At 47.0% G+C, this 25461-nt stretch overlaps 1 protein-coding gene across 1 annotated transcript in view; it reads left to right on the plus strand.

Moving 5' to 3' along the window:
* Positions 1-25461, plus strand: part of TADA2A (transcriptional adaptor 2A) — a 426671-nt gene that overhangs the window by 224210 nt on the left and 177000 nt on the right. Inside the window, exons 8-10 of the mRNA XM_069614669.1 lie at positions 3350-3413; positions 4932-4975; positions 16390-16500. Of these exons, the coding sequence (XP_069470770.1) occupies positions 3350-3413; positions 4932-4975; positions 16390-16500 (219 nt within the window). The remainder of the gene's footprint in view (positions 1-3349; positions 3414-4931; positions 4976-16389; positions 16501-25461) is intronic.

Genomic DNA, 25461 nt, shown 5'->3' on the forward strand with positions numbered 1-25461 from the left:
ATACGTGTCAAAGGTCCTCTCTCGAGGCTGCTGCTGAGACATCCCATTCAGAGTCCTTCCTTTCATCACCAGACCGGGTAATCAGGAGACCGGTTCTGTTGATGCTGCAGAGAGGAGAATCCAACTACAAGCATTTCTTCTAACTAAAGTACTTCGGGGTGAAAGGTATAACTTTCCTTGAACCTAGGAATCGTTCCAGAGAGACTGGAGTGCGTGAAGAGTTGTCCAGGGTGTCAACTCTACCTCTGACCCAAGCTGCCGACTTGTGTCCCTTTAGTGAGTCCTTTTGCAGGGTCTCCATTGTTTTGTTAATTCTACAAGTATCTTCTAGAGAATAAAAGTATCCTGAAGAACATTTGCTGTTCTGCTTCTTAAGACTTTGAATCCACTCCGAACTGACTGCAGGCATCGGGGCGCATACAAAAATAACAAAACAAAAAACAAAACATACACCACTAAAGAATGGATTAAAATACAGAGCTTCTTGCAGTATCCTACAGATCCTAATTCACCCAGTTAAGCCACCTAATCTAATATTAATCCTAGATTTGAAGAACCCTTTGGCAGCTATTTACACATACTTGGGTAACCTGGCCGATTACTGGTTCCACATCCTACCCAAGTACACTCCTTATTCTTGTTAACCCACACCAACCCTTTATCTGAATCCTGCATAGAATTTTTAAATCTGAGGTTCTAACAACCCCCAGCCCCGTTCTCTGATGGAGATGGAGCCATGCCAGTATTTTATTGGTTCATATTATCGTGGTTTCTCAACGTTCGTAATAACATTTCTTTGATCTAGAACAAAGTCCCTTTTGGTTTTGTCCATTATTCCTGGCATTTGGGATTACTTTGCTCGCAGTACACAAGTTATAGCTGGATGAAGTCTAAAATTGGTACAATAGCGTGGATAAACTATTTAAGTTTACATGTGTCAGTAGGAAGTGAAATGATCAGCATCTGAGCCGGCTCATTAGTCATCAATGTGGTAATAGGCAAAACCGCATTGAATTTGAATATTCCTTCCAAAGTAGAAGAATTATCTTTTTCCAGAGAAGTTAGCATGATCCATTTCCTATGATCAGTGGTTAGTCTAGCAAACATCCTTTTTATCAAGGCGCAGTTGAACATCGGATGGAGCTTCCGTTTGGCATGATTTATCTATTTTAGCCTGATGGTATTCAATACATTTATCCAAATTATCCATCCAGCTACAGCGAGGGTTGCAAGAGATGAACTTGTCTCATTGTCAACCTCCATTCCCTTTACAGTGCAAGTAGTGGATAGTGCTTTGTTTTTGTTCCCTGATTGATTAATATGATTATTAAGTCCAGCATTTTCCAAGTTAATAAGTTGGCAGGCCGACTCCGTGATCCCTACATGCGAATATACATTCAGACCTGAAACCTCGGGTACACTACAGGACAAATCAAGTCTTGCACCCTGGATTTGTTCTCCTATGGGAACGGAGCGTCCATACCTCAGATAAGTGGTTTCCATTAGGGACAGGGGATATAGCCAACATATCATACTCAGAGGATGTCTTGGAATTATTTACTGATAGCGTGGAGGGACATTTTCTCAGTATGTGCCTTCTAGATATGGGCATATTTCCCCTAAAAAGCTTGCGGCCAATACCCTATGGTCTGTTACACTCCGTACAAGACCAAGGCAGGCCAGATCCTGAACATACACCCCAATACTATGGACTCAACACTGCACCACTCATCCCCCCCCCCCACACCCCACCCCATTCCCCTTCTACCTCCCGGACAGGGGAGAGACTACAAAGGACTGCGCGTCTCTGAAACACCTGGGTACGAGCGCGATACAAATAAAATATCATATCATATGTCACCGGAATTGGGAGACGCGTCTCTTGAGGGTGGGAGGCGACAAAACACAAAATGAGGCTATAGCTTCTCACCAACATGCCCGGAACACTAGGAACCAGCCGGAAAGTAGCTGAAAAACCAAAACCGGGACGCCACAATCCCCAACCGTCTAGGACCAGCCGGACAGCACAGGAGAACAGAGGAGGAAAGGACCAACCAACGGCAGACCCGGAATCATCAAGCCGCACTGCAACAAAAGGTCACGGCTGCCTCTGACGTTCTGGTGGGATTAGTTTGGGATTGGAGTTTAAAAGCATTAGTTCACTGAGAAAGTGTCTCTAGAATGTTAAGCTCTGCTAGTGTATGACTAACCAACCCTTTTCCTTCCTGAAAGACTTTATCTTATGTGCTTTTGGTAACTAAAAACAATTTCTGTATATCTTTGTCTTACGGGAGTGCTCGGTCGTACCTATAATAGAGTAGAAGTGTAATTAGTTTCGAACTCTAACAATTGTACCACAAGCAACTACCACTGAAGCAGTGGCCTTTGAACAGTGTATTTAAGTAGTCCTAATTGTGTTGGTTAAGTTTCCTTGTGTAAATATGTGTATTTTATTATAACATTATCTGGGTGTTTCTTTGGACTATTGTACTAACTGGGTTCAGTGTACCTACCTACAGCTCACATCTTCCTCTTATGATAAACTTGACTGCTCTGCCACTCTACCAAGGTTCCTTGAGTAGTGCAGACTTGTACTATGAGTTGGGGACCTGTATGCCAAGGGATAGGTCTATGAAGTCTTCACTAAAGTGGACTTTAGGGAAACCTCCCTAACAACTCCCAATTACTAGAAAATATACTGCACATACGTGCTGTAACTTCCTGCTGAAGATAAGCTCAGCTCTGTTATTAGAAAATAACCAGATGGCCACAAAGAGTGCCATTTGTTTACTTAGGGGCGCTATCCTTTCTGATGAAATGTAAACTTATTATGGCAAGGTGTTTTTTACTGCCAGCAGTAAAGATTTACTTCCTGTGTAATTTGTTTGTGATGTAAATACAGGGAGATGTCTTCTGGCTGTATTTTAATAACCAGGGCCATTCCTTTAGGTAGTTTTAGAAATGCAATACTGCCAACCAAACTGCCAACAGAGTGGCAATCTCGGGATGGAGAAGTAATTTACCACCAATTTCTATTTCTCAGGGTGCGAGGGCCCAGATAGTCACCCCTTACATGGAAAGCTTGATCCTATTACTAGTTTAAAGGACAGAAAACCTGAGCTACAGCAATTCCGTTATGATGTAGTGGTGTAAATCTGATTCTTGAATATCTGTTCGCCTCATCCTTGTGGGCACATCGGCACTGGTCATCAGATCTTCACTCGGTTTCAAGAAGTAGTGAAATGTTATATATAATCTTCATCCTTTCTTTTTTAACGGGGTTGCTCGAGGTGAGATTTTCACCCCTCAATGCCCGACGTTGTTTATAATGGCTTTCTTTTTGTTTCAGCTTTGAAGATTGCAGTTGTAGATATTTATCACTCTCGGTTAAAAGAAAGACAAAGGAGAAAAAAGTAAGTTCTGTTCGATTTGTTTATAACTTGGTTTAACATGTCTCCTAGTTTCTTCCCCAAGAGCCGAAGGTCAGTTATTTGGATATTTTGCCAATGGAATTTTTCTCAAGTTCTTGGCAAGTGTCTTCCTGAGCCCATTCCCCATTTGAAGTGGCAAGAGTCTGCCTTCTCTGTGCTCTCGCAAGCCTGTCTCATACAAACTGATTAGCAAATAAGCATCAGTCAGATGACATGCAATGTGTCCTAGTTTGTCGCAAATTAGACCCATATATATGTAGTCGTAGTGGCATGCTTCTATAATTTAGTTTTGACTTTGGTGCTTTTCTTTCAAAGCTTGATCCTTCTGAAAAGAACTGTTCACCAAGAGAATTGCCTTTTGGTCAGGCCACATGCTTCCCGCTCAATCTCTGTCAAACTGCACCCCCTTTGCCCATAACTGCACCAATTAAAGATGTAGGGGAAACAAATGATCTGTCTGAGGATTTTATTTTCTCAATTGGTGGGGATAAAATGCATTTGTTATAAATCATGCATGTGATGTAAAGCACCATAGTCTCAGATAAACATCAAACGCAATTGGGCTGAAAATTGAACTTTTTCAATGCAGCTTCCTCAGAGGATGGGGGTACAAAACAATGCTTTATCATGTGTGTGGTCTAATTTCTCAGCAATGCTATTAAAGCGTACTTGTCCCGCTTACTTCTCCTTAGTACGTGCGATAAGGATTGAACAGGAGGGAGGAGATGGTCAACACTTTGACATGTCATAAATGATCAAGGGGGTACATTGAGCAGGTACACATCCCTAAGAGTAAATTGCTTAATCTTCCTTCCTCAATGCAGAGACATTTTCCTCCTTCCCTAGGTTTATTTAATGTGTGCACTGTTCTCTTCCTTTCTTCTTCTGCCTCTCCCTATCTATTCCCTATTCGTGGCCTCTTCCCCTCATTCTCTCACACAATTCTGTGTCCGACTATTGCATACAAATAAGGCAATATTTCAGTTTGTCATATTACTGCTTGAGGAAAGGACATATATTATCCTGAAAGCGAATGGTCAAAAATATGAATTTGCCTCATAAAAGTATCCCTCTGCAAAGTTTTATGTAACAGCTTTAAAAAAAAGCTGTTCTTCTCTCAGTAGTAGTTTGTTCCCAAAGGGTCCTTCATTTTCCCACTTGGACTGTGCATTCAATAGCCCCCTCTGTTTTTAATCTTTACAATCCCACCTTTGTATCTGTGAATGATGCATTGAAAGCTTTCCTTTCGAGCCTCTAAACTAGCTAGACAGAAAATTGGCACCCCAAAGAAAAAACTGCTGACCTCTATGTTCCTTTGTCCAGGCAGAGCATATTAGTTTACAGTTCATACCTCCTAGATATGTGGCGAGGATGCTGTTCAGGCTCCATAATACATGTGGTTGCTAGTTTGTTGAATACATCTCTAACAGTGATTAGATGGAAGATGAACACACTACTAACATTAAATCTTTTTGAAGTAACTAAATGTTTGTGTTTTAGGATTATCCGAGATCACGGTCTTATCAACCTCCGAAAATGTCAGAGTAAGTACTGAGTTCAACACGCAATAATGAGGAGTTTTGCAACTGTGCCATTAGTTATGTGAGTTGTTAGAAATGAGCAGGCAACACACATTCATCCCCTAGCTTTAACAGAGGTCTCAGTGCAAGACAACCATGGTACTTACAGGAGCGATCATGTCAAAAGTACCAGTTGTTCATGTGGGGGAGATATGTGGACCATATTGGACACTCATTGGTAATGGCACTCAAATTGAAACGGTACTCCTTCTGAATTTAGCTTTGGTATTTGTAATACATTTGTGTGCATTATAAGAGCTGAACTGCAGCAATACAAATGGTTTCCTGCAGATCATGTCAGAATGTGCCGTTTTCCATTGTTTATATTTTATCGAATAGTTCATATTAGAAATAATAGTTGATTAAATATATTCTCATTTATTTTTGCTCTTGCAATAATACAAACACATGGCTATATTCCCACTGTAAGCATTAATGCTTTCTGATCCTCCACTTAATGGGGAAGCATTTGGTAGAAAGCTAAAACTCTATCCGGACCGTTTTATAATGCAAAAAATTAAAGTTCTGATCGATGAAGTGGTCGTCGTATTTAAACAAATTAGATAATTTTTATACACACAATATGCAAATATTAGACGTTCTACTATTTCTATGATTTCCAATTTTGTAAATTGAAAGTTCAGCATTCTATCTAGAGATTCTTGACAAACATGTGCAGATTTCCAAAAGGCCTATATTTGACAAACATGCTGGCTTCCTGTTGACGTTTGATGGTAGCTTGCTAGTTAAGCTTCATCAAAATTATTGTGGAGTATCTTGGCAACTGGCCTTGCAACCAATAGGCCTCAGACGCAACAAGACAATTGAGCTACAAGGTTTCCTTAGCCGTCATATGGGAACTCCTTATTCTACTCACATGAGCAGTGTGCACAGCTGTCGTCCGTCTGACTTCTAGGTTCAATGTATGTAGTTATGTTCTAAATATAATTTTCACACATGGCGTTTTACTCCTTTAGTATGTTCTAATTTTCTTAGCTGCTTGTGTCCAATTCATCAAGAAGCAATGTCCACATTTTCTAATTGTCCCATCATCATAAGTGGTAAGTTTATTACCCCCTAACCCGCAGCTTGTTTTCTGGATACAATGAGACAAACCGGTCTCAGTAACCAGGTAAACCACTGGAACCGAGGAGACACCAGAGGACTGCTGCGGAAACCAGCATTGGCTCCCCCATTACCACCGTGTAGCAGACGTAGACATTTAAAGCGACAGGGAAGAGCTCTGCGAGGTGCCCTCCTCCCTAAGACTGCTGGGACCAGCCAGTCACCTGTCCTGCTCGAGCTACATTGCCCGTTTTTAGTCGTAGGAGCATATATCATTGCATTGCCCCACTGCAAGGCCCAGAACCAGCTGTTTATCGTTATAGCTGGAACTCTTGCTGGACTTCCTTGAGGCACTGCTGAGACACTACAAATTCACTGTGCTACCCTCCACCAGGAGACTAGCCTGCAGGAGAGCCCAAGTTCAAGCAGTGGGTTGCTGAGTGCCTTCTGAATCCGTCTGTAGTCAGTGCAAGAAGTGCATTCGTGAAGATCTCTGAGACTCCCCCATTCATTGTAGAGCAGAAATTTGGTGTGTCCCCTACAGTTTGAGGTCTCTAGAGGGCGGTGAATGGCCTCAAACCCGACAATCCTGCACAGCGACTACACCAGTGAGCCTTATTTGCCCCAGAGTTTTACTGTTTTGGACCATTTCTAACTTCCTAGGGTGGATTTGAGGGGGTGGAGGGGTAATTTCTTACCTCTTGAACTGCTCCTCTCCCAATTGTCTTTGCATTGGGTGTGATGTCCTGCTTAACTTGCCACTATCCACTATATTGTCCGGATCATTACTTCTGTGGGCCATCCTAGAGGCCCTATGGGCAGTAGCTGCGCCTCCTTTTTCTGGCACTCAACACAAGACCCTTAAGTCGCCTCTTTTCCAGGGATCGTTTTGGGACACCTAAATTACTACCATAGACTTAGTACAGTCTAGGGCTGGACTTCTGCAGTTGTAGCATTTGGTGCTGGGTGCCTTATAAGGCCTATGCATCGATGGGAGATTAATATCCGTTCTCCCTACTTTAGTGAATGCATTTATTGTATTTATAACTGCTTGGCATTCTAAAGTAGTGTGTCACGCATGGCTGGTTATCCAACTGTGAGTTGTATATATGTACTAAAGTATTGTTACTTATCTTGAAATATTTAAAGTGTGCCTTAGTGTAGTATTGTAATATGGTTGTTATTTTTTATAAATTACCTATGTGGGTCTTTTCCTTATCAAGTCTAGTAAGTGCTAAATGTACTACCCAACAGTATCCCCTGCGTCACCCTTGCGGCTTTGTCAATGCTATTTAGTGGCTCCGCTCAACTGGAGTTTTGACTAACCTTGCTTAACCCTATGTTGGTTTTTCATAATCCTACCCCAGGTGGTGAATTTGTAATGTGGAGTGCACGTTCCGCTGCACCAGGCAACTCGAGACTAGGCAACAGGGGCAGATCCCACTTAATAAATCGATGCCAGCTATAGGCCCAGGGCTCTTCAGAGCTGCAGGGTAACTACCTCTGCGATATATAACTCGCGACTGGTTTGGCCCTCCAGGGACAGGGAGACACTGTGGACTGTCTCCCCCTATCGGAGACTAAAGCTTTACAACGCGGTGGATGGCTTGACCATTGGTATCCCTGCAGTAATTCTAGGCTGTTTCTTTGTGGCCTCTTGTGCTTCCGATCCTTTGTCCATTGGTTTACTGAAAAGCTTTCTAATATCTGAAATCCTGGATTAGGGATCCCCCAAATCGCCTATCAATTGGTCGCCTACTTTCAAACTTTTGGTTGGCTGTTCAGTCATGGATAGCCAGCACGGGTACAGCCATAACCTCTCAAGGAGTCCAGATGAGTCCAGATGTGCAGCCCCATACCCAGCCTGCACCCATTCAAAGAGGTAGCCTGTATATTGCCACATTCCTACCTTTACCCAGTAGGAAGACAGATAAAACGGCAGTGAAGCACAAGGACAGGGCTTACATAACCTTTTGAGCACTATAGTGCCCAATATGCTGACATGCAGTAAACATTGATAGGTGCGCAGGAGTGCAGCTAAAAAAAATAAACAAAGGGACCACTACCACAGGTATGTTAAGAGCTTGGTAATGGAAAAACACTCCTACTCAGAAAGAATCAGAAATAAGTTTTCCTTTCGCTTCTCTTCTGAAGGGTGGTACCAGTGGTATAATAGACTTGAATGCGGTACTGGGTCCACATCCACTGGTAGCTTTAAGGACTGGCCAATGCCACCTAAATCAAAAGAGTTAGACCAGGGAATGAGATTTAAAAGGACCTTGCTCCCAAAAATCAATTGTGGTCTAAAGTCTTGAGATGGTAATTGACAATATAAATGCATGCCATCGATAGGCCCAACGGTCTTCCAGCAGCTGCATCTGTAAAGTCATGAGGACCATGGAAGGACCTTGCAGAATCTAGAAAACACTTTGCTCTGTAAACCTAGGGAGTGTTAAAAGGAGAACATGTATTGCAATTAGAATTTAGAAGCATTAACTTGCTAAGACTTCTGCAGCAGCACACTGGTTTTCTATAATGGAATCTTTTTTTTCCAATTTCATATTTTCCGTAATGTATTTGTAGTGAATGGGAAGCATTGGAGGGCATACAAAGACTCAACAAAGGCTTTTGAGGAATTCTGCTTTTATGTTGGGTTCGTTATGCGATCAGCAGGGCTTCTTATTTCCATGTCTCTGTGGGCCTCTTGAGTACACAATGGTTTCAGCTATGCTAAAGTTTGTCCTACGCAATCACACCTATGCAGTAGGAACCTTAGACGAGTGCTTTCCCATGCAATGACGGCCAAGAGACCTAGTTTATGGCCTTAGAGAAGCAATCGCTATTAGAACCCCAACAAATTGTCGAGTGAGCTAATGGGTTGCAGCCAGTCTTGTGAATTAAGTGGAAGGATATGGGCTTGGCGTCCAGGGAAGGGTACAAGTGGGGGGGGGGGGACAAGCTCAACGGTAGGAGTAGGGTGGGAAGATGGCATAACGGGTGGTGCGGCAGGTATCCGTAGAAAAGTTAGCAAGAAAAATACAGAATGGAAAAATGACTGCATCTTTTTTGCAAAGTTTTTGGACATTTTTCAAAAATATAGGTGTGGGGTGGGGCAAGGATAATAGCTAAGGCGGGGGAGAGAAGGGGGTGGGGGGTCTCCCCCCGCATTATAAAAAAAAAAATATTGTCCCATTCAGTTCTCCAGCATGGGGTCTGGCATGGATTCACATGCTCATGAATATTCCCCGTCGTCAGGCTGGGAATCCTCGGTAAAGAAAAAATCAGTTTCCGTTTAGTTTCTGAACTGTCTTTCTACTAATAGCCAATGACTGGTCGCTGGGTCATACTGCCCCCAGCCAATGACTGCCCTCTATCTAAGCCCCTCCTCTGGCAGCCATCTTTAGATTTTTACCGCACGTTCAAGTGTTGGGAGTCCTCGTGCTAAAGCTCTCGAGTTTTTGCTGCGTTTTCGCTCTTTTTCAAGGAGATTTTCTCATTTTTCGGTTAAATCGAGCCTCAAGCCCCACCGTTTCGTCTTCCGATCAACGGGGACCCGTTTCGGAATTTCCAACACCCCTCAAGGGTGAAGTTTTCGTCGAGTGATGCTTCTTTGAGGATTCCAGAAGATCTGAGGCCTACCATGGACGCTGCCCAGGACAAGGGTAGCTCGAGGCCCGGATCCAAGCTGTTCAGGAACTACCCTGGATGCAGTTTACAGAATGTTTTCAAGGAGGACCAGCATTCGAGATGTCTCTACTGCCTTAATGAGGACAAGACGCACATGGAGAAGGACTGTGCGTTCTGCAAGAACCTATCGGAACGGACCATGAGGGATCGTCGTTCCGTCCTCGCCAGCTGGCTGGAGAAGGGCCCATCAGGTGAGAAGAAGAAAAGGTCCGAGCGGTCTTCTAAATTCTGTGAGGGCGCCCGGCAACGGGGGCCCAACAGAAGGCTAAGCACCGTGAGTCCGCGGGCACCGGGAGAGCCGAATGGTCGGGCTCTTCGGCTGCCAGGCAGGGCGCACCTTCCCCGGCACCATCAACCACGAGCCAATTCTCTGGTTCGGGGAAGAGAAAATCCGAGAACCCGGGTAAGCTTCTGGAGAGGCCCCGGTCAATCTCGAAGGATTCAGCCCATTTGCCCTCCCCCCCAATGTGAAGGCTTCAAGGGTGCCCAAGGTGGTGAAGGCCTTCATTCACCTGGCTAAGGCCTCTATCGAGGGAGTCGCGGTGACCCTGGCGAAGCCTGTGGAGGCTATCCCAGTGGAGGCGACCTCGGGGCCCAGAGTTTCCCTGCCACTGCGGAAGGAATCCTCTTTCCAGCCCATCGACAAGACCCCGGTGGAAAAAGGGGGAGGGGGGCAGTGGCCATAAAAGACACGGATTCAGCATCTGAGGAGGAGCTGGTGGAGGGCGTGAAGAGCCTCAACGAGAGGTTCGAGAAGATGCGATCCCACGGGAGAGATCCTGAGGAGGTGATCGAAGATAGCGACAGTGGCGCCGACGAGGCCCCTGTGGAGTAGCGGCCAGCCCTCCAGTCGCAGCCATTGCCCGAGCCTCAGGACAACTCGGCGGCCATTTTGATGGCGATGCAAACCTTATGCACGGAGATAAGGACGAGATTACCACGAACCCTGGCGGACAATCCAGAACCGGGCACGTCGGGAAGCCCTCCGAACAAGCGGAGGAGAGTTCATCCCCCCTGCCCTTCATGCCCTCGCGGCCCATGGAGCCTTCATCCCCCTCTCGGGATCCCAGGGATGACATGGCGATGAACACGAAGTAGGCGATGGATGACGACGGAGGTGACGACGGATGGACCTTCCATCACCACCCCCTCGGGCTTCCCCGCCCGATGAAATTGGCTCCTTTCACGCCATGATCGCCAGGGTGTCCGAGCTCTTCCAGCTCTGCCCCGAGGAACAGAAGAAGGAAGGTTTCCTCTATCAACGGCGAGAGGCCAAGACAGACGGTCCTCGCGGTACCGTTACTCGACGATATCTGGGACGATGGACTTGCGGTCCTGAAGAACCTGTCCACAATGCCTGCCATGAGGGACCAGTGCGAGAAGAAGTACCGGGTCCCCAACGCCACCCCCTTGTGCCTCAGGGCTCAGCCGACGGCGGATTCGGTTGTCTCGGCGGCAAAGAAGAAGGCGGCGGGGACGACGTCTTCGACCTCCACTTCCCCACCTGACAGCGAGGGAAAAAAATTGGACGCCATGGGGCGACGGGACATCTCGTCGGCGGCGACGACAATTAAAGCGGCCAACCCCTTAGCGATTGTGGCCCGTTGCGACAGGGAGCTATGGTACAAGATAGATTCCCTACTGGACCTCCTACCAGACGACAAGAGGGCGGATGCCCTAGAGATTCTGCAGGAAGGTGAGGTGGCGTCGGACATTGCTGACACCGGGTTTCGCCAGTTAGGCAACAGTGTTTGCCTTCGATGACGAGGCTGGCTCAAGGCGACAGACGTCCATCAAGACATGCAGACCAGGGTGTTGGACATGCCTTTCAACGGCAACAACCTGTTTTGGAAAACGGTGGATGCCGACACAGAGACGGCCCAAGCCCTGGGAGTCCTTCAGCAACGACGGCCCTTTCGGAGTGCCGGAGGCAGACAGGGGGCCTCCAAGGGATCAGGCGGTGGTTCCTCTACGTACCGCCAGGCGGCCCACTCCTCATCCCAGGAGGCCTACAGAGGTCGCGGCAAACAAGGAGGTTGTCATCGTCGCCAAGGAGGCCAAGGTGCCAAGGCTGCCTCCAAGCAAGATTGAACCGGCCGTAGCGTCGGTCCCCACCGAAGCACCCCGGTGAGGCCAGGGTGAGATCCAGCAAGTCCCTCCTCGGAATGATGTCCTCATGCATCTACCTAGTGCGCCTGTGCCGGCTACGGATGCATCCTCTACAGCCGCTCGATGCAAGCGGCGGGCAGCTTCGAAGACAAGATCCTGCTCAACGAGGTTTTCCGTCGGGCGATTCAGTGGTGGAGCACCCGTGCACACCTTATGGCGGGCACGGACTTTCAGTCCCCGGCACATCAGGAGACGGTGACGACGGACGCATCCCTGGAGGGATGGGGTGGGATGGGGTGCGCATACTGGAGATCTCCGCGTAAGAGGCCTTTGGCTCCCGGAAGAGAGGTGTAACGCTCACCTGACTCTCACGGAGGCGCTGGTCTAGTCTGGGTTGCTGTGGCCTCTTCGAGCGTGATGCGCAGAACTCGGAACACCGACTGAACAGGACCCTCTAATCTTGCTTGTCTGGTCAGTAGGAATATCCTTCTGCAGATGAGAAAGGGGATTAACAGTCTGCAGAATATTGTGCTTGCTCCCCCCTTCCCCCCTTCGTTCTTCTCTAACTTCCTCCGAAATCCCCAGTTGAAACTCACCTTATGGTTTGAAAGGATGAACTCTCCATCCTGCTTCTGGTGCAGGGGCGCGTGTTTGTCCAGTTACTTCGCTGGTTTTCAGAATGGCGCTGGCAAAATCCACTTGACTTTTCGGAGCGGAACGGCGTAAGTATGAAGATTACACAAGTTCAAGTGTTGAGCATCCTTTTCTGTTGCCTTCCTAACCTGTGATCTGTCCTTTATTTCAGATGCAGAATGAAGGCAATGCGTTGAGGGATTGAATTGCCGATGGTAAACTCAGGTGAATTAGCGATAGGGGCGATCTCTCTTAATGTCTTTATATTCCCCCCAGTAATGTCTTTTGTCCTTTCCCCATAAGGGCCGGGGTGGGGTACCTGCCAACAAAGCGGCGCTGACCCGAAAAGAGGAATGGTCCACCAACAGAAGACCGGTAAGTGTTATGGCGGAAAATTAGGCTTTCCTCGTATGTTCCTTCTGCTCACCTTTTGTCTCTTCTTCTCTCCCCTAGGCGCAGAGATGTGGCGACCGGTGTAGACAGTCGCGGTGGAGCCAGACGAACTCCCGAGGACCGGTGAGTGAAGCGCGGCGCTGCAGCGAGCAACGCGGTGCTTTTAAATGAAAGTCTTTTCTCAGGAACGCTGGCAAGAAGGTTCCGGATGCAGGTAAGAAGTTTGAATAAATTCTTGGTTTTCACCTTTCTCTTCTCTTCTTTCCTTACAGGTGTTCCAGGATCGAGGCGGGCGTGGCTGGAGACCAGATGCAGGACCAGACACGGTGAGCTTTCAGCTGCTTGGATGCAGAACAACGCGAAGCGTGAGCTACTGTCTGGGCGTGGCTTAAATAGCACCCAAAGTAGTTCCAGGTAAGTATCCTTCCCCGGCCACGCCCGAGTGGCAAAATAGTCCCAATGAAAAAATAGTCCCTTTCAGGTCTCAGGGAGGCCTGAATCTTGCAGCATGGTCTGCATCAGGTAAGTGCACAAAACACCTTCCTTTATGAGCCTAGCACCTATGGCGCCAGGACTGATGTCCAACATGAGCCTGGTGCCAACGGCGCCAGGACAGAGTCCAAAGAGCCCCTATAAGGGGCCGCTGGGCTTTTACCCGGGGGCATGATGCCTGCTCCCGGGGGTGCTGAGCCTGGCCTGGTGCTCCGGGGGTAGGCATCATGACAAGAGGTCTCTCCACATCAATATCTTGGAGCTCCGCGCTGTGTTCTGGGCGCTCAAGTCGTTCCTCCCGTCCCTCAAGGCCAAGGTCGTGAGGATCTTCACCGACAACACCACCACGATGTTCTACATCCGGAAGCAGGGAGGAACCAGATCCCCAGCCCTATCCAAGGAGGCCCAGGATCTGTGGCACTGGGCCGTCGCCCAGGGGATGTTTCTGGTTCCCTTCCATCTGGCAGGAATAAAAAAACACCATTGCCGACTCACTCAGCAGGGAGCTGCGCTCGTGCCACGAGTGGGAACTACGCCAGGATCAAGTGGATCGGCTCTTCCAACGATGGGGCAAACCCCAGATCGACCTGTTCGCGACGGCGATGAACTCCAAGTGCCAGAGGTTCGCCAGCAGGTTTTCCCAGCCGAGGAGCATGGGCGACGCTTTCTCGTTCCCCTAGGACGGCCTGTTCCTGTATGCGTTTCCTCCGTTACCGCTGCTGCTTCGACTAATCAGCCAGCTCAAGAGGTCCCAGTGCAGGATGATCCTCATTGCACCGGCCTGGCTGAGACAGATCCGGTTCCCGGACCTTCTGGACCTCTCAGCGTCCCCACCAGTCAAGCTGTCAACGGACCCAGATCTTCTCTCCAGAGAGGGAGGCGGCATTCTTCATCACGACCCGGAGTCGCTGAACTTGCAGGCCTGGCTCCTGCAGCACTAGAGTTTGGAGGGTACGATGTCCCGGCTGACTGCAAAGAGGTTCTTGCAAAGGCCAGGGCGTCCTCAACTCTCAAGTGTTACGGACAAAAGTGGAAGAGGTTCTCTGTCTGGTGCTGTGCACAGAAGATCAACCATCTACGGATTACGGCACCTCAAGTGCTACCATACCTACTGTCGCTGGCCAAAGCTGGACTAGCTCACGCTTCCATCAAGATACATCTGGCAGCGATCTCCCGATACACCAGAACTACAGGACGGCCGTCCTTGTGGTCTCATCGACTGGTGAAGGAATTTATGAAGGGACTGTCCCGGTCGTTCCAGCCGGTGAAGGCTCCAGCCCCGGCATGGGAGCTCAATGTGGTGCTGACCAGGCTCATGGGGCTGCCATTCGAGCCCTTGCATTCGGCTCCGTTGAAGTTCCTGTCGTGGAAGACAGCGTTCCTTGTGGCCATCACCTCTGCACGACGCGTGGGAGAGGTTCAGGCCCTATCCTGCAAGCCTCCATACTTGACTTTTCATGATACGAGGGTGGTGCTGAGGACGCACCCCTCTTTCATGCCCAAGGTGCCGTCGGACTTCCATCTTAACGAGCCCTTGGTGTTGCCGGTTTTCTTTCCGTTGCCGGCCGAGAGGACTTTGCGCTCGCTGGATGTAGCTAGAAGGCTTAAGTTCTACATGGACCGAACGAAGAGTTTTAGGAAGACATCACAGCTGTTTGTGAACTTTGGACCTGTGAACCAAGAGAAGGCTCTCTCGAAGGCTTCCATTTCGAGATGGCTCTCCGGCTGCATCATGCACTGTCATCGGTTGGCCAACCGACCGTTGCCCGGCCGTCGGAGAGCCCATTTGACCAGAGCGATCGCTGCTACTACAGCATTCTTGTCTGGTGTGCCCCTGCTGGACATCTACAGGGCTACTACATGGAGGTCGACGCACACCTTCACGAGATGCTACTGAGTCGACAGGGATTCCAGGGAGGAGTCCAGAGTCGGCCAAGCGGTGCTGAGCAACCTGTTCGCCTGAATGTGGGCCTGGTGAGGAGGTAAGAGTTGCTTAATGTTGAGTTTATGTAATGCTTAATGTTGAGCCTTTTGACACCTCCCGTGGTTGTGCATGTGTGTACTGCTATGTATTCTTATATTCATGAGCATGTGAATCCATGCCAGACCCCATGCTGGAGAAGGAACAAGTTACTTACCTGTAGCTGTTGTTCTCCAGCATGGGTCTGGCATGGATTCACATGCGAACCCTCCCTCCTTCTCCTCTGTGGCTCTTCACTTGGTCATACTGCCACTTTACGTGCTACCAAATCTGAAGATGGCTGCCAGAGGAGGGGCTTAGGTAGAGGGCAGTCATTGGCTGGGGGCAGTATGACCCAGAGACCAGTGATTGGTTATTAGTAGAAAGACAGTGACGACGGGGAATATTCATGAGCATGTGAATTCATGCCAGACCCATGCTGGAGAACAACAGTTACAGGTAAGTAACTTGTTCCTTATTTCATTTGTCCTCTTACCATGAGGTAAGGCCCACGTTCGAAGCCCTCCGGCTATGCCATACTTCCTGGGTGCTAATACTAATGCTTGAGAAGATTAGGAAGTGATGGTGTTAACTGAGCGAAGCAAAAAAAGCAACATTGCTATTTGAACTCCTCCCATTTTCTGAATTTTTCTTTTTTTATTGTATTTATTTTTTGACAAACGTTTTATTTCCCCCTCCACATACACACATCAGCTTCATTCCTCTAAAATGATGCACCAGCATTGTCCATAATACTTTTTTTAGATGATATCAGGAGTCAGACTGCTGAGTACGTCTTGGGTAAATGGAAACTTCTTAATGAGCTGTAAGAAAGGTAATGTCGGGACTCGAGGAAAACCATATGTCGAAGACATGATCAGCAAATTTGTTTTATTTATGCGTTGTAATAAGTCATGAATACGGCAATATTGCAAAGTGTCCAATGGCACGATACTGTCAACTGTAGATTGTTTAACAGCTTCTGCTTTCGATTACAAGTTTGTGATTTTTTTCCATCGTATTTACAATTTGGTTGCAGTTCTTGAACGAAGGTACCCCAAAGAGATCCAGGACTTGTATGAAACTATGAGGCGCTTTGCAAGAATTCTGGGGCCAATTGAGCATGATAAATTCATTGAAAGCCATGCAGGTATGCATTTTAATTTCTTATCACTGTAGTGTCAAAGATAAGCTTTCCTGCAAGATGGCAAACATTGCACAAGTTTAAATTTATAATACTTTTCACGCCCACGTGTTTCTTATTTCCCCCAAAAATTGTTTCACCCCAAAATAATGCTTGCATTTTTCTTTCTTAAATGGTATTGTGACATACCTGTATTTCAGCCCTTGCTGTGCCACATTTGAGGCTGTTGCACAGTCAAAGTTCTTAATTATACAGACAGTACCATAGCCCTGTGTTACTTTAGGAGGGTAGATCTACAACCAGAGCATTTAGCCAGTAGAGCTCTGTTCCTTCCGATTCGAAAAGATGCATATTAGAGGTTTTCCAAAGGTTCTCTGGTAAGGGCTTAGGAAAACCAAACCGTAGAGATGGGCAGGATTTCCCAATTTAATTTTAACTTGCAGTGGCAGCTGGCAGAGTAACCGCGGCTTTACTCTCAAGAGGAGAGTTGGGGGCGCGTGGTAATAAGGTAAAGCCTATAAATACCAAAAAACATGCACACACCTTACTAAAAAATATGCTCTTCTATATGAAGGTTTTGCATGAAATATAAATCAATATAACTGGTAAGAACTTGAAAAATGGAGCAAAACCTGTAAAGTGGCCCTAAGGGACAATACATTAATAAGACAAGTTTTCAAGAGATAGTTACATGCATGTAAAACATTTCGATACTTAAAGATTATATTAGATTTAAAATGTGCTCTTAACTAACTGGACACAGTCAATAGGCAGCTGTCTGTTAAAGGGAAAAGGGGTGTGGGCAAAAGGGGAACAGGGGGTGTAAAGTGTTAGCAAGTCCCATGGGGAGGTGAGAGGGAGAGTTGAAGCAGTAATCCTTCGAGCGGATGCTGATGACCAACACGCCAGAGTATGTCCAGCCACAGAGCTGTCACAGAAGAAGTCCACAGATTAAGATTGCAGAGGTAATTTGGAGTCTGTTGCAGTCAGTTGCTGTGTGCAGGAGAAAAGTCTGTAGTCCCAGCCCACAGTCACTGAAGAGAGGAAGCAACGACCTGAGTAGGATCCTGCAAAAAACCAAAATGTGGACAAGGGTGCTAGAAGTCAAAGTAAAAGCCTAGGGACATGGTTGAATAATTGTTGACGTTGGGGGGTTTCCATAGGCCACAGTTCTGTTCTTAGCTATGTGTGAAACCTCAGTGTACTCTGCCATTAAGACCCAGAGAGTCCTTTATTCAGGTGGTCCGGGGGAGAGCCATCGCTCTTGGATCCCATCCCTGGGGTTGGACAAAGAGGGAGGATCACCTAGGTAGGGTGTTGGGGTAAACGGTTAGGCAGGCCGAGCCGCGCCAGAGGTCTGCGGACACCCAACTCAGGGTAGGCCCCAACTCCTTCCCTTGTTCCCAAAGAAGTCGAGGTCCACAGAGGTAGCAAGAATTATACTGCGGTTTTATTACAAACAACCAAAACACACAGGGGTTAAATGCACAGAGGGAAGTCCAGGCACATCTTGCCGCATTCAGGCTCGCAGGTCAGTTTTGTAGACATGTGATGTCACATTCTGCGTCACACATTAGGCTCCCTCCCCAAACCTAACACCAATCGGGATTGGACACTGAGTGGTGGGTCCAGTATAGGAACCTATATAAAATGATATTATTGGATGCAGCTGTGTCAGGTGGTGTACTTGGATCATCCCTGAAAATTGCTACTCTGGAAATGTTACATTGGGTAAGACCTGTGATTGGTCGGTAGTCCCCGCCATCTGCCCCTGGACACCAGGGTCCTGATTGGTCAGGCCGCGGGCCCCCAAGCCTGGGATAAACTATGTTCCGAATACCTCTAAACTGTGTATCAGTAAGGTGTAACTATGTGTCAGCAGTCTACAATGGTGTGTTAATAACTAATGCCATGAGTGTTCCATTCCCGGCGCACAAGAGTAGCCGGAGAGTAGCAAATTTGTCGATCGCTTGTCTGGGCCATGGGACGGCTGCGTCCTTCAGGTCTTGGCGTGGTATCAGCTTGGCCGGGTCGCATGTTGGTGGATCTTGTTTGAGAGCTCAATTACTCTGAATTAGTCTTGATTTTCGAGGAATATTCTTTGCTGCAGCCGGTGTCACCTTGGCTCCGCGTGTGGAATGTTGGTTGCAACATTTCGACCTTGGCAGTGTCTTTGCTTCAGGCGCGGTAATTCTGCTTACACAGCACCTTGTGAGGCTTGAGAATTCTGAGACTATCATGGCTTACTGTATTTCTAAGGCCTAGGCTGGCCTCCATTATGTGTCTTCCGTAGAGTCCATAGGTTAGTGCGTTTTGTGGTTGGTCAGGTCCCTCGAGTGATCCTGCCGCGCCATAGGGTTAGTTGCATGTAAGCATCTGCAAGAGTGTACTGGAGCTCTTCTTGCTTCTTGTGTTTCTGCGTAGCTGTAGCAAGCCTAATGGCCAAAATAATAATCGTGCCGACAATATGTATATGTCACTGTCCTCTAACTCATAGAGCTTTATTTGTGTGTTGTTCATGTAGATTAGATGCGCGAGTTTCACGAGTGTGCAGATTGCACGTGTGCGTCCTGTCTAATGCAGCTGTGTCATCGTGATTTCTCTAACGACTTGAGGCATAGCTTCTTGGTGCGTTAGTCAAGTCTGTCCATGTGATTGTCTCCAGCTCTGTCTTTGGTCTCTTCGTCCAATCTGGGCAGAGTTCCTATGACGGCAGGATTGTATGGTCTGCTGACAGGGTACCTTTCACAGTAGTTATCCGTGGTGGGAGCAGTGGGGATTGGTACAAGCTCATAGGATCGGCAACCATGTTGTCCTTGGTGCTTCTTGCGATTGGGGGTCTTCCAGGACTGAAGGCATATTCAGGTTTTCCCTCTTCAGTCCCACCTCTGGTTGACTTTGCGACCACAACATTGATTTCTTCTGTCGTCACCAAAAGCCACACTTTGGTAATTCCGGCCAAGTGCCCATAATAGTTGACATGATCTTCAAATGACCAATACATGTATACAAATCCTCCCCTGGGGCGACAGTAACACCATTTCCCTACGTTTTTCTTTGGATTGCGTGGATTCTCTAATTTCATCGTAGGTGGATACATGTCTGATTCTGTTATCTGCTGTCTTCGTCTCTCTCGTTCTCTTAATATTTCGTCCATCTGTTGGTCGCTGTCCATGGCCATGAGAAGCTTCATTCCCACCACCTCTTCTGTAGTCGATTTGCATTTTGCCAGGCATAAATTTATGCCAAACAGAGAAGCCACTCCCATAATCAGTCCACCAGCTAACAGCTTTAGGCCATCTGATAGCCAGGAAGGCATTCAGGACAAGATGTACGAGAACCAACTCCAGTCTTTCTTCCTACCCTTTGATTCTTCTTCCATTTTGGCGTACATCGGTGCCAATTGTGCAACTGCTTCAGAAAGGGTCCCGTTGTCCTCATCATTGGCGGTTATGAATGTGCAGCAGGAACTCACTATTTTGGCGCACATTTCTCCTTCCATAGCCGTGAGTAAATCTAGGACATACCTGTTCTGTAGTGCCGCCAGTCGTATTGCTCTAAGCTCTTCCTTTATTGCATTGAATCCGTTTACAGTTGAATTTATGGTCATCATCAGCTCCCATCGTGTTATTTGGAGGCATTTGGCATTGGCGTGAGTTTGAAATCCGGGATGTATCAGTGCTGAGAAGAACATTGCAGTCTTGCTGAGTAGTCTGTGTGCTGGTGCCACCTCGAGCGCCACCTCCGACCGTCCCCAGAGGTAATTTCCTCTTTTTAGCCTTCTGAGTGTCCTCTTTTCGCTCGTGGCATTAGTTTGGAGGCTTTGTGTTGATAGAAGTGACCTCTTCTTCCTGCTGTTGCCTTCGTCCATTTTGGGGAAGCCGTCTATCTTCACATGTTTCTTGGGCACCACCAATGAGGGTATGTTGACATGTGCCAGGGAGCATATTCCTCCCCAGTTTGGTGGTAGTTTGTCGTATGCTTTGGAACCACAAGCCCAATAGTGATCCGTCCGCACTGCCATGCCTGTTCCCGTTTGTGGAATCTTCTCTAGTCTTTTGCACCCTTCGTTCTGTCCTACTTCATCATCGCTGTCATGTTGATAACATAAGGCAGGTGTTGTTAGAGGAGGAATTAAAGTGAGTGGTCCATCTTCTTTATCCACCCAAGTCCGCAAGCTCGCGCTTTTGGCCCATTCTTTGAGGCACTTATCATTTTCTTCCTGGACCTGGTTTGCCTATGCTTTAGTTAATGTCACTGCTTTACTCCCCACTACGCCATCCTTCCTTCCATCCATCCTTCGTGTATACCTTCCCATACACCTGCACCTGAAGTCGTTCCCAGCAGCCAGGCTCTCCGCCCATCTCCTTTGCTCCCCATTTGCATGGCAAGTATTCCAGTGTTACTGCTTTTGTCTCCCCCCTTTTATGGACCTTCAGTTATATATCTAAGTGCTTCTGTGTGCTGTCAGTAATTATCCATCATGGATAATGTCTTAATGAAGTTGTCTTCAAAGGGAAATATTGTGACCACAAAAGTGATGGGTGGAAGGTTTCGAATGAATCTGAACCAATGACAATTGCTCTGGGCAACCTTCCACACCACCGTTTGTTTGGGGATGCTTGTGGTATCGTGCAGAAGGGATGGGGCCAAGCCTGATTTGCATATGGTCTTTCCCCTTCTGTAATGGCTTGGCAGGCGAAGAACAGTGGTCTGGAGGGTTGCCCAGAGCAATGCCAGTCATTAAGATTCATTCTAAACCTTCCAGCCAATACCTCTTTGTTTTTGTTTCATAGGGCAACATTGGCTTTGACCTCCATCTCAATGTAGCTGTCTTCCCTTGGAATCTTCCCTGTATTTGGAACATTACGAGGTACAGGAGGCATTGTGCTGTTGCTACCAGTACTACTGTTGCAAAAAAATGTCCTGGAGGCGCTCATGGCATATGGGATCAGTGAGCAGACATAGGAGCTCTCCCCTGTAGTATCCTTACCAATGTGTTTATACCACATGTTTGTAATGTGTGCGGTACCAGTGAGGTATGTATCAACTCTATTAACATCTGTGCCCACACTGCCCTTACCTTATCAGCAGTATGTTCTGTACCACCTGACACAGTAATCCTTGCAGCTTGGGTTGGGGAAATATTAGTATTGGATGCAGCAGAGACATGCAAAGCAAGATACAACTGCCAAAGGGCACTAGCTAAGAGGCCAGTTTATAATAATAACCACACAGTTGTCATAACAATTCATTTTTCTCCCTTTACTTACACCGCTGCTGCGGTTGATGAGATGGTAAAGTTGCCTGCCTGAAAATCACGATGATGAGCGTTATTGTGTTAATATTGTAAATACTTTTAAGCTCTGCATACTAAATGGTCATTCAATGCCCATGTAAACATTTCTTCCCATATCGTCCGTATACACCTGTGACTGAGAGTGGGTAAGACAGGATACACACCCTGCTCAAATTGTGGGTATGTTGGGCTATGTATTCAAGGAATGCGTAGTAATAAATTTGTGGTGGCCGTGGTCTAAAATGTGTGGGCTTTCTTATGGCGTGAATGTATTGGTGAGACAGTGCTTCTGGGTGGTAAATAGGGGGCAACATCTAACTTAAATCCTAATACCTAAACCTATCAACATCTATACACTTAAAATCAACAGTCGCAGAACCCTGCATGTGCGAAAGAGAAGAATGTTAAGACAGTGTGGTGAAAAATGGGAACTGTGCGTGCGGAATTATCAAGTTTACTTAACATGCTCCAATTGCTTGCTATATTTTAATCAATGCAATGAAGGAAATGTTTGTACAGAATCCGTATATGTCACGTCTGAGTACTGATTTTTCTGCATATGGGGGGTAACTTTATTATACTGGTCAATTTGCACTAGTATTGCAGTAGGAACATCAGAATCTTGAGAGCATCTGACCATAGGGTGCTTCGACAGTCTGTGGGCCCATAAACCGAGTTGCGTTCCAGTGCCTCAGTCTTTTATGAGAAAGTTATCCCCTTTTTCAATGGGCAGCTCCTTTTGACTGTCATGTATGTTGTCGCCTTCTTGTGTGTTGTCATCCAACCTCCCCTTTGTCTGTTGAATCTGGTGAGAGATAAAAGAAGCGCTAGAAACAAGTGAATTCCCATACTCATATATTTAATTTCCAAATACTCCTGAAGCACCCTCGCAATCGTTTGTAGCCCTTGTGTGTGGAGCTAGCGGGAGGTGCATGCAGCGTCCTGTCACCACCTCCTGTAACCACCTTGTGGGGGGGTCAAATGGTTGTCGGACCCGGGTTTGTTTCGCAATTCGAACTTTGCTGGGTTTTGGCTATGCTTTCTTTCAGGAGTCCATTGAGGCATTCACACACACACCATTTGCTTGTGGGTGATGGGCACATGCAAACTTGTGTTTTATCCTTAGCAGGGCAGTTATGTGCTGGAACATTTCATTGGCAGAGTGGGGACCGTTGTCGGACCGTAGGACCTCGCATTCTTGCCATCGCGGGAATACCTCAGACTAGGAATTTTGCTGCTCTGCTCCGAGGGTGTCGGCGTGGGAACGGGGGCCAGCCTCTATCCACCTCGAGAAGGGGCAGACCACCACGGTCATATATCGGTAGCCTTGACATAATTTGATCAGGTCCTCGTAGTCTATGTGGAGGTGCAAAAATGTGCCTTCGGGGAGAGGGAACGCTCCACTTATTACTCTCAATCTGTGTCCGGCAGTGAATTGTTGGCATGTAAGGCAATTGCTGATTAAGTTGGCAACATGGGCATTTAAAGGCATGGTCTAGTAAACATTTTTATTTAAAAAATAGATAGCCAACATAAAAAAAAATACTAGCATTCTCTTTTTTAAAACTTCCTATGTAAAATTTTGAGCTATTCAAGCTCAAAATTCGCAAAAGCAAGCACATGGGCGCATCCATTTTGTGAAATGAATGCCCTCCTGTGCTGGCTTTTGTGGCACTAATGAAGGAAAAGCCAGCCAGCTGTAGTAAAGAAAAGCTACCGCTGGGTGGCTTTCCCTTCATTAGTGCTGTACGCAGAGGACGGGGACCGGAGACCAGAGCAGGAAAGCTGCAGCTGAATCTCGGTAAGTGCTATTTATTTATTTTTTTAAAATAAGCACTAGCTGCGGTTTTAACCGCAGCTTTAAAAACGTTCTATTTATGTTTGCGGTCGCTTTTGAAGCGACCGCAAACATAAATACAACGTTATTGTGTTGGAAAACGCTGCAGTTTTTCTTTCCGAGTTTCTCAGGCTCCTCTGAAGAGCCTGAGAAACTCGGAAAGAAAAAACGCAGCGTTTTCCAACACAATAACGTTGTATTCATGTTTGCACCGGAGACCCAAATTGAAAGCCACAGCAGGCAGAAACACAACGCGGTTGTGTTTACATGCTGCGTAGTGTTTCTGCCTACAGCGGATTTCCCATTTGGGGCTCTCGGGCTCCCCCTGGGGAGCCCGAGAGCCTCAAATGGGAAATGCTAAATGCTGCGTTATTTCTGCTTTCCCATTTGGGGCTCTAGAGCTCCAAATGGGAAAGCAGATTCAGGCAGAAACACAACGCGGTTGTGTTGGAAAACGCTGCGGTTTTTCTTTCCGAGTTTCTCAGGCTCCTCTGAGGAGCCTGAGAAACTCGGAAAGAAAAACCGCAGCGTTTTCCAACACAATAACGTTGTATTTATGTTTGCGGTCGCTTCAAAAGCGACCGCAAACATAAATACACCGTTTTTAAAGCTGCGGTTTTATTTCTAAGTTTTCCGGGCTCCTCCAGCCCGGAAAACTTAGAAAAAAAACGCAGCTAGTGCTTATTTTTTTTTTTTTTTACAATAAATAGCACTTACCGAGATTGAGCTGCAGCTTTCCTGCTCTGGCCTCCGGTCCCCGTCCTCCGCGTACAGCACTAATGAAGGGAAAGCCACCCAGCAGTAGCTTTTGTTTACTACAGCTGGCTGGCTTTTCCTTCATTAGTGCCGCAAAAGCCAGCACAGGAGGGCATCCATTTCACAAAATGGATGCGCCCATGTGCTTGCTTTTGCGAATTTTGATCTTGAATAGCTCAAAATTTTACATAGGAAGTTTTAAAAAAGAGAATGCCAGTATTTTTTTTTTTATGTTGCCTATCTATTTTTTAAATACATTTTAGACCATGCCTTTAAGTCGGGACAGAACCATGATTCTCCAATGCGTGCTGCAATTGCCTCTTTCCCTGTGTGTGCAGTCTGATGCAGTTGGGTCAGTGCTGTTTTCAGTAGTGCGAGGTGCATCACTACCTTTCCTGTGTTGTTTTGCCGCCACAAGGCGTCAGTAGGAGACCTTGTACACCCTCTTTTTACCCAGAGTTCCTTTTCATTCATTGGTGCTGCTGCCTGTAGCTCCATTATCCTAGTTTCTGGTAGGTCGTTGTACCCAGCTTTCATTAACATTTGTCTTACCCCTCCCCTCTTTTTGTTTTTCTTTCAAGTCCCATATCTCTCCAAGTATGGTGCATACTTTGCATGGTAGTCTGCTGCTTCGTTTCCCTTTGAAACTGGGTCCTCCCCATTAGTGTGAGCCTGACATTTTACTAACTCTAGTTCCACTGGGTATATAACAGCCTCATTTAGGTCTCCCAACAATAGTGCATGTTGTAATGGGCGTCCCATCTGCTCTTCCTGAACCCTCTTCTCGGTCATCATGCAAACCCAGAGTTCACGGTTGATGTTAAATGGGCACTGTCGGAGTATATTGTAACCCTTTTCCCTTCACATTCCCTGAGGGCTAATATCAGTGCCACCAATTCTGCTGCTTGTGCTGAATATTGTGGAGGTAGACGAACACTCTTCACTACTTCGCTCTCCTTATGCCATCCCCTTTGATCAATTGTTGAGGACCCATCAATGTACATTACCCCCTCCCACACCCCTCCCTCAAGCCCGTCCTCCTCTAACTTCCGTGTTTCTGTGAAATGCTCAATGC

Source organism: Ambystoma mexicanum, chromosome 9, assembly GCF_040938575.1.
Source record: "Ambystoma mexicanum isolate Mex_15411 chromosome 9, UKY_AmexF1_1, whole genome shotgun sequence".
Taxonomy (NCBI): Eukaryota; Metazoa; Chordata; class Amphibia; order Caudata; family Ambystomatidae; genus Ambystoma; species Ambystoma mexicanum.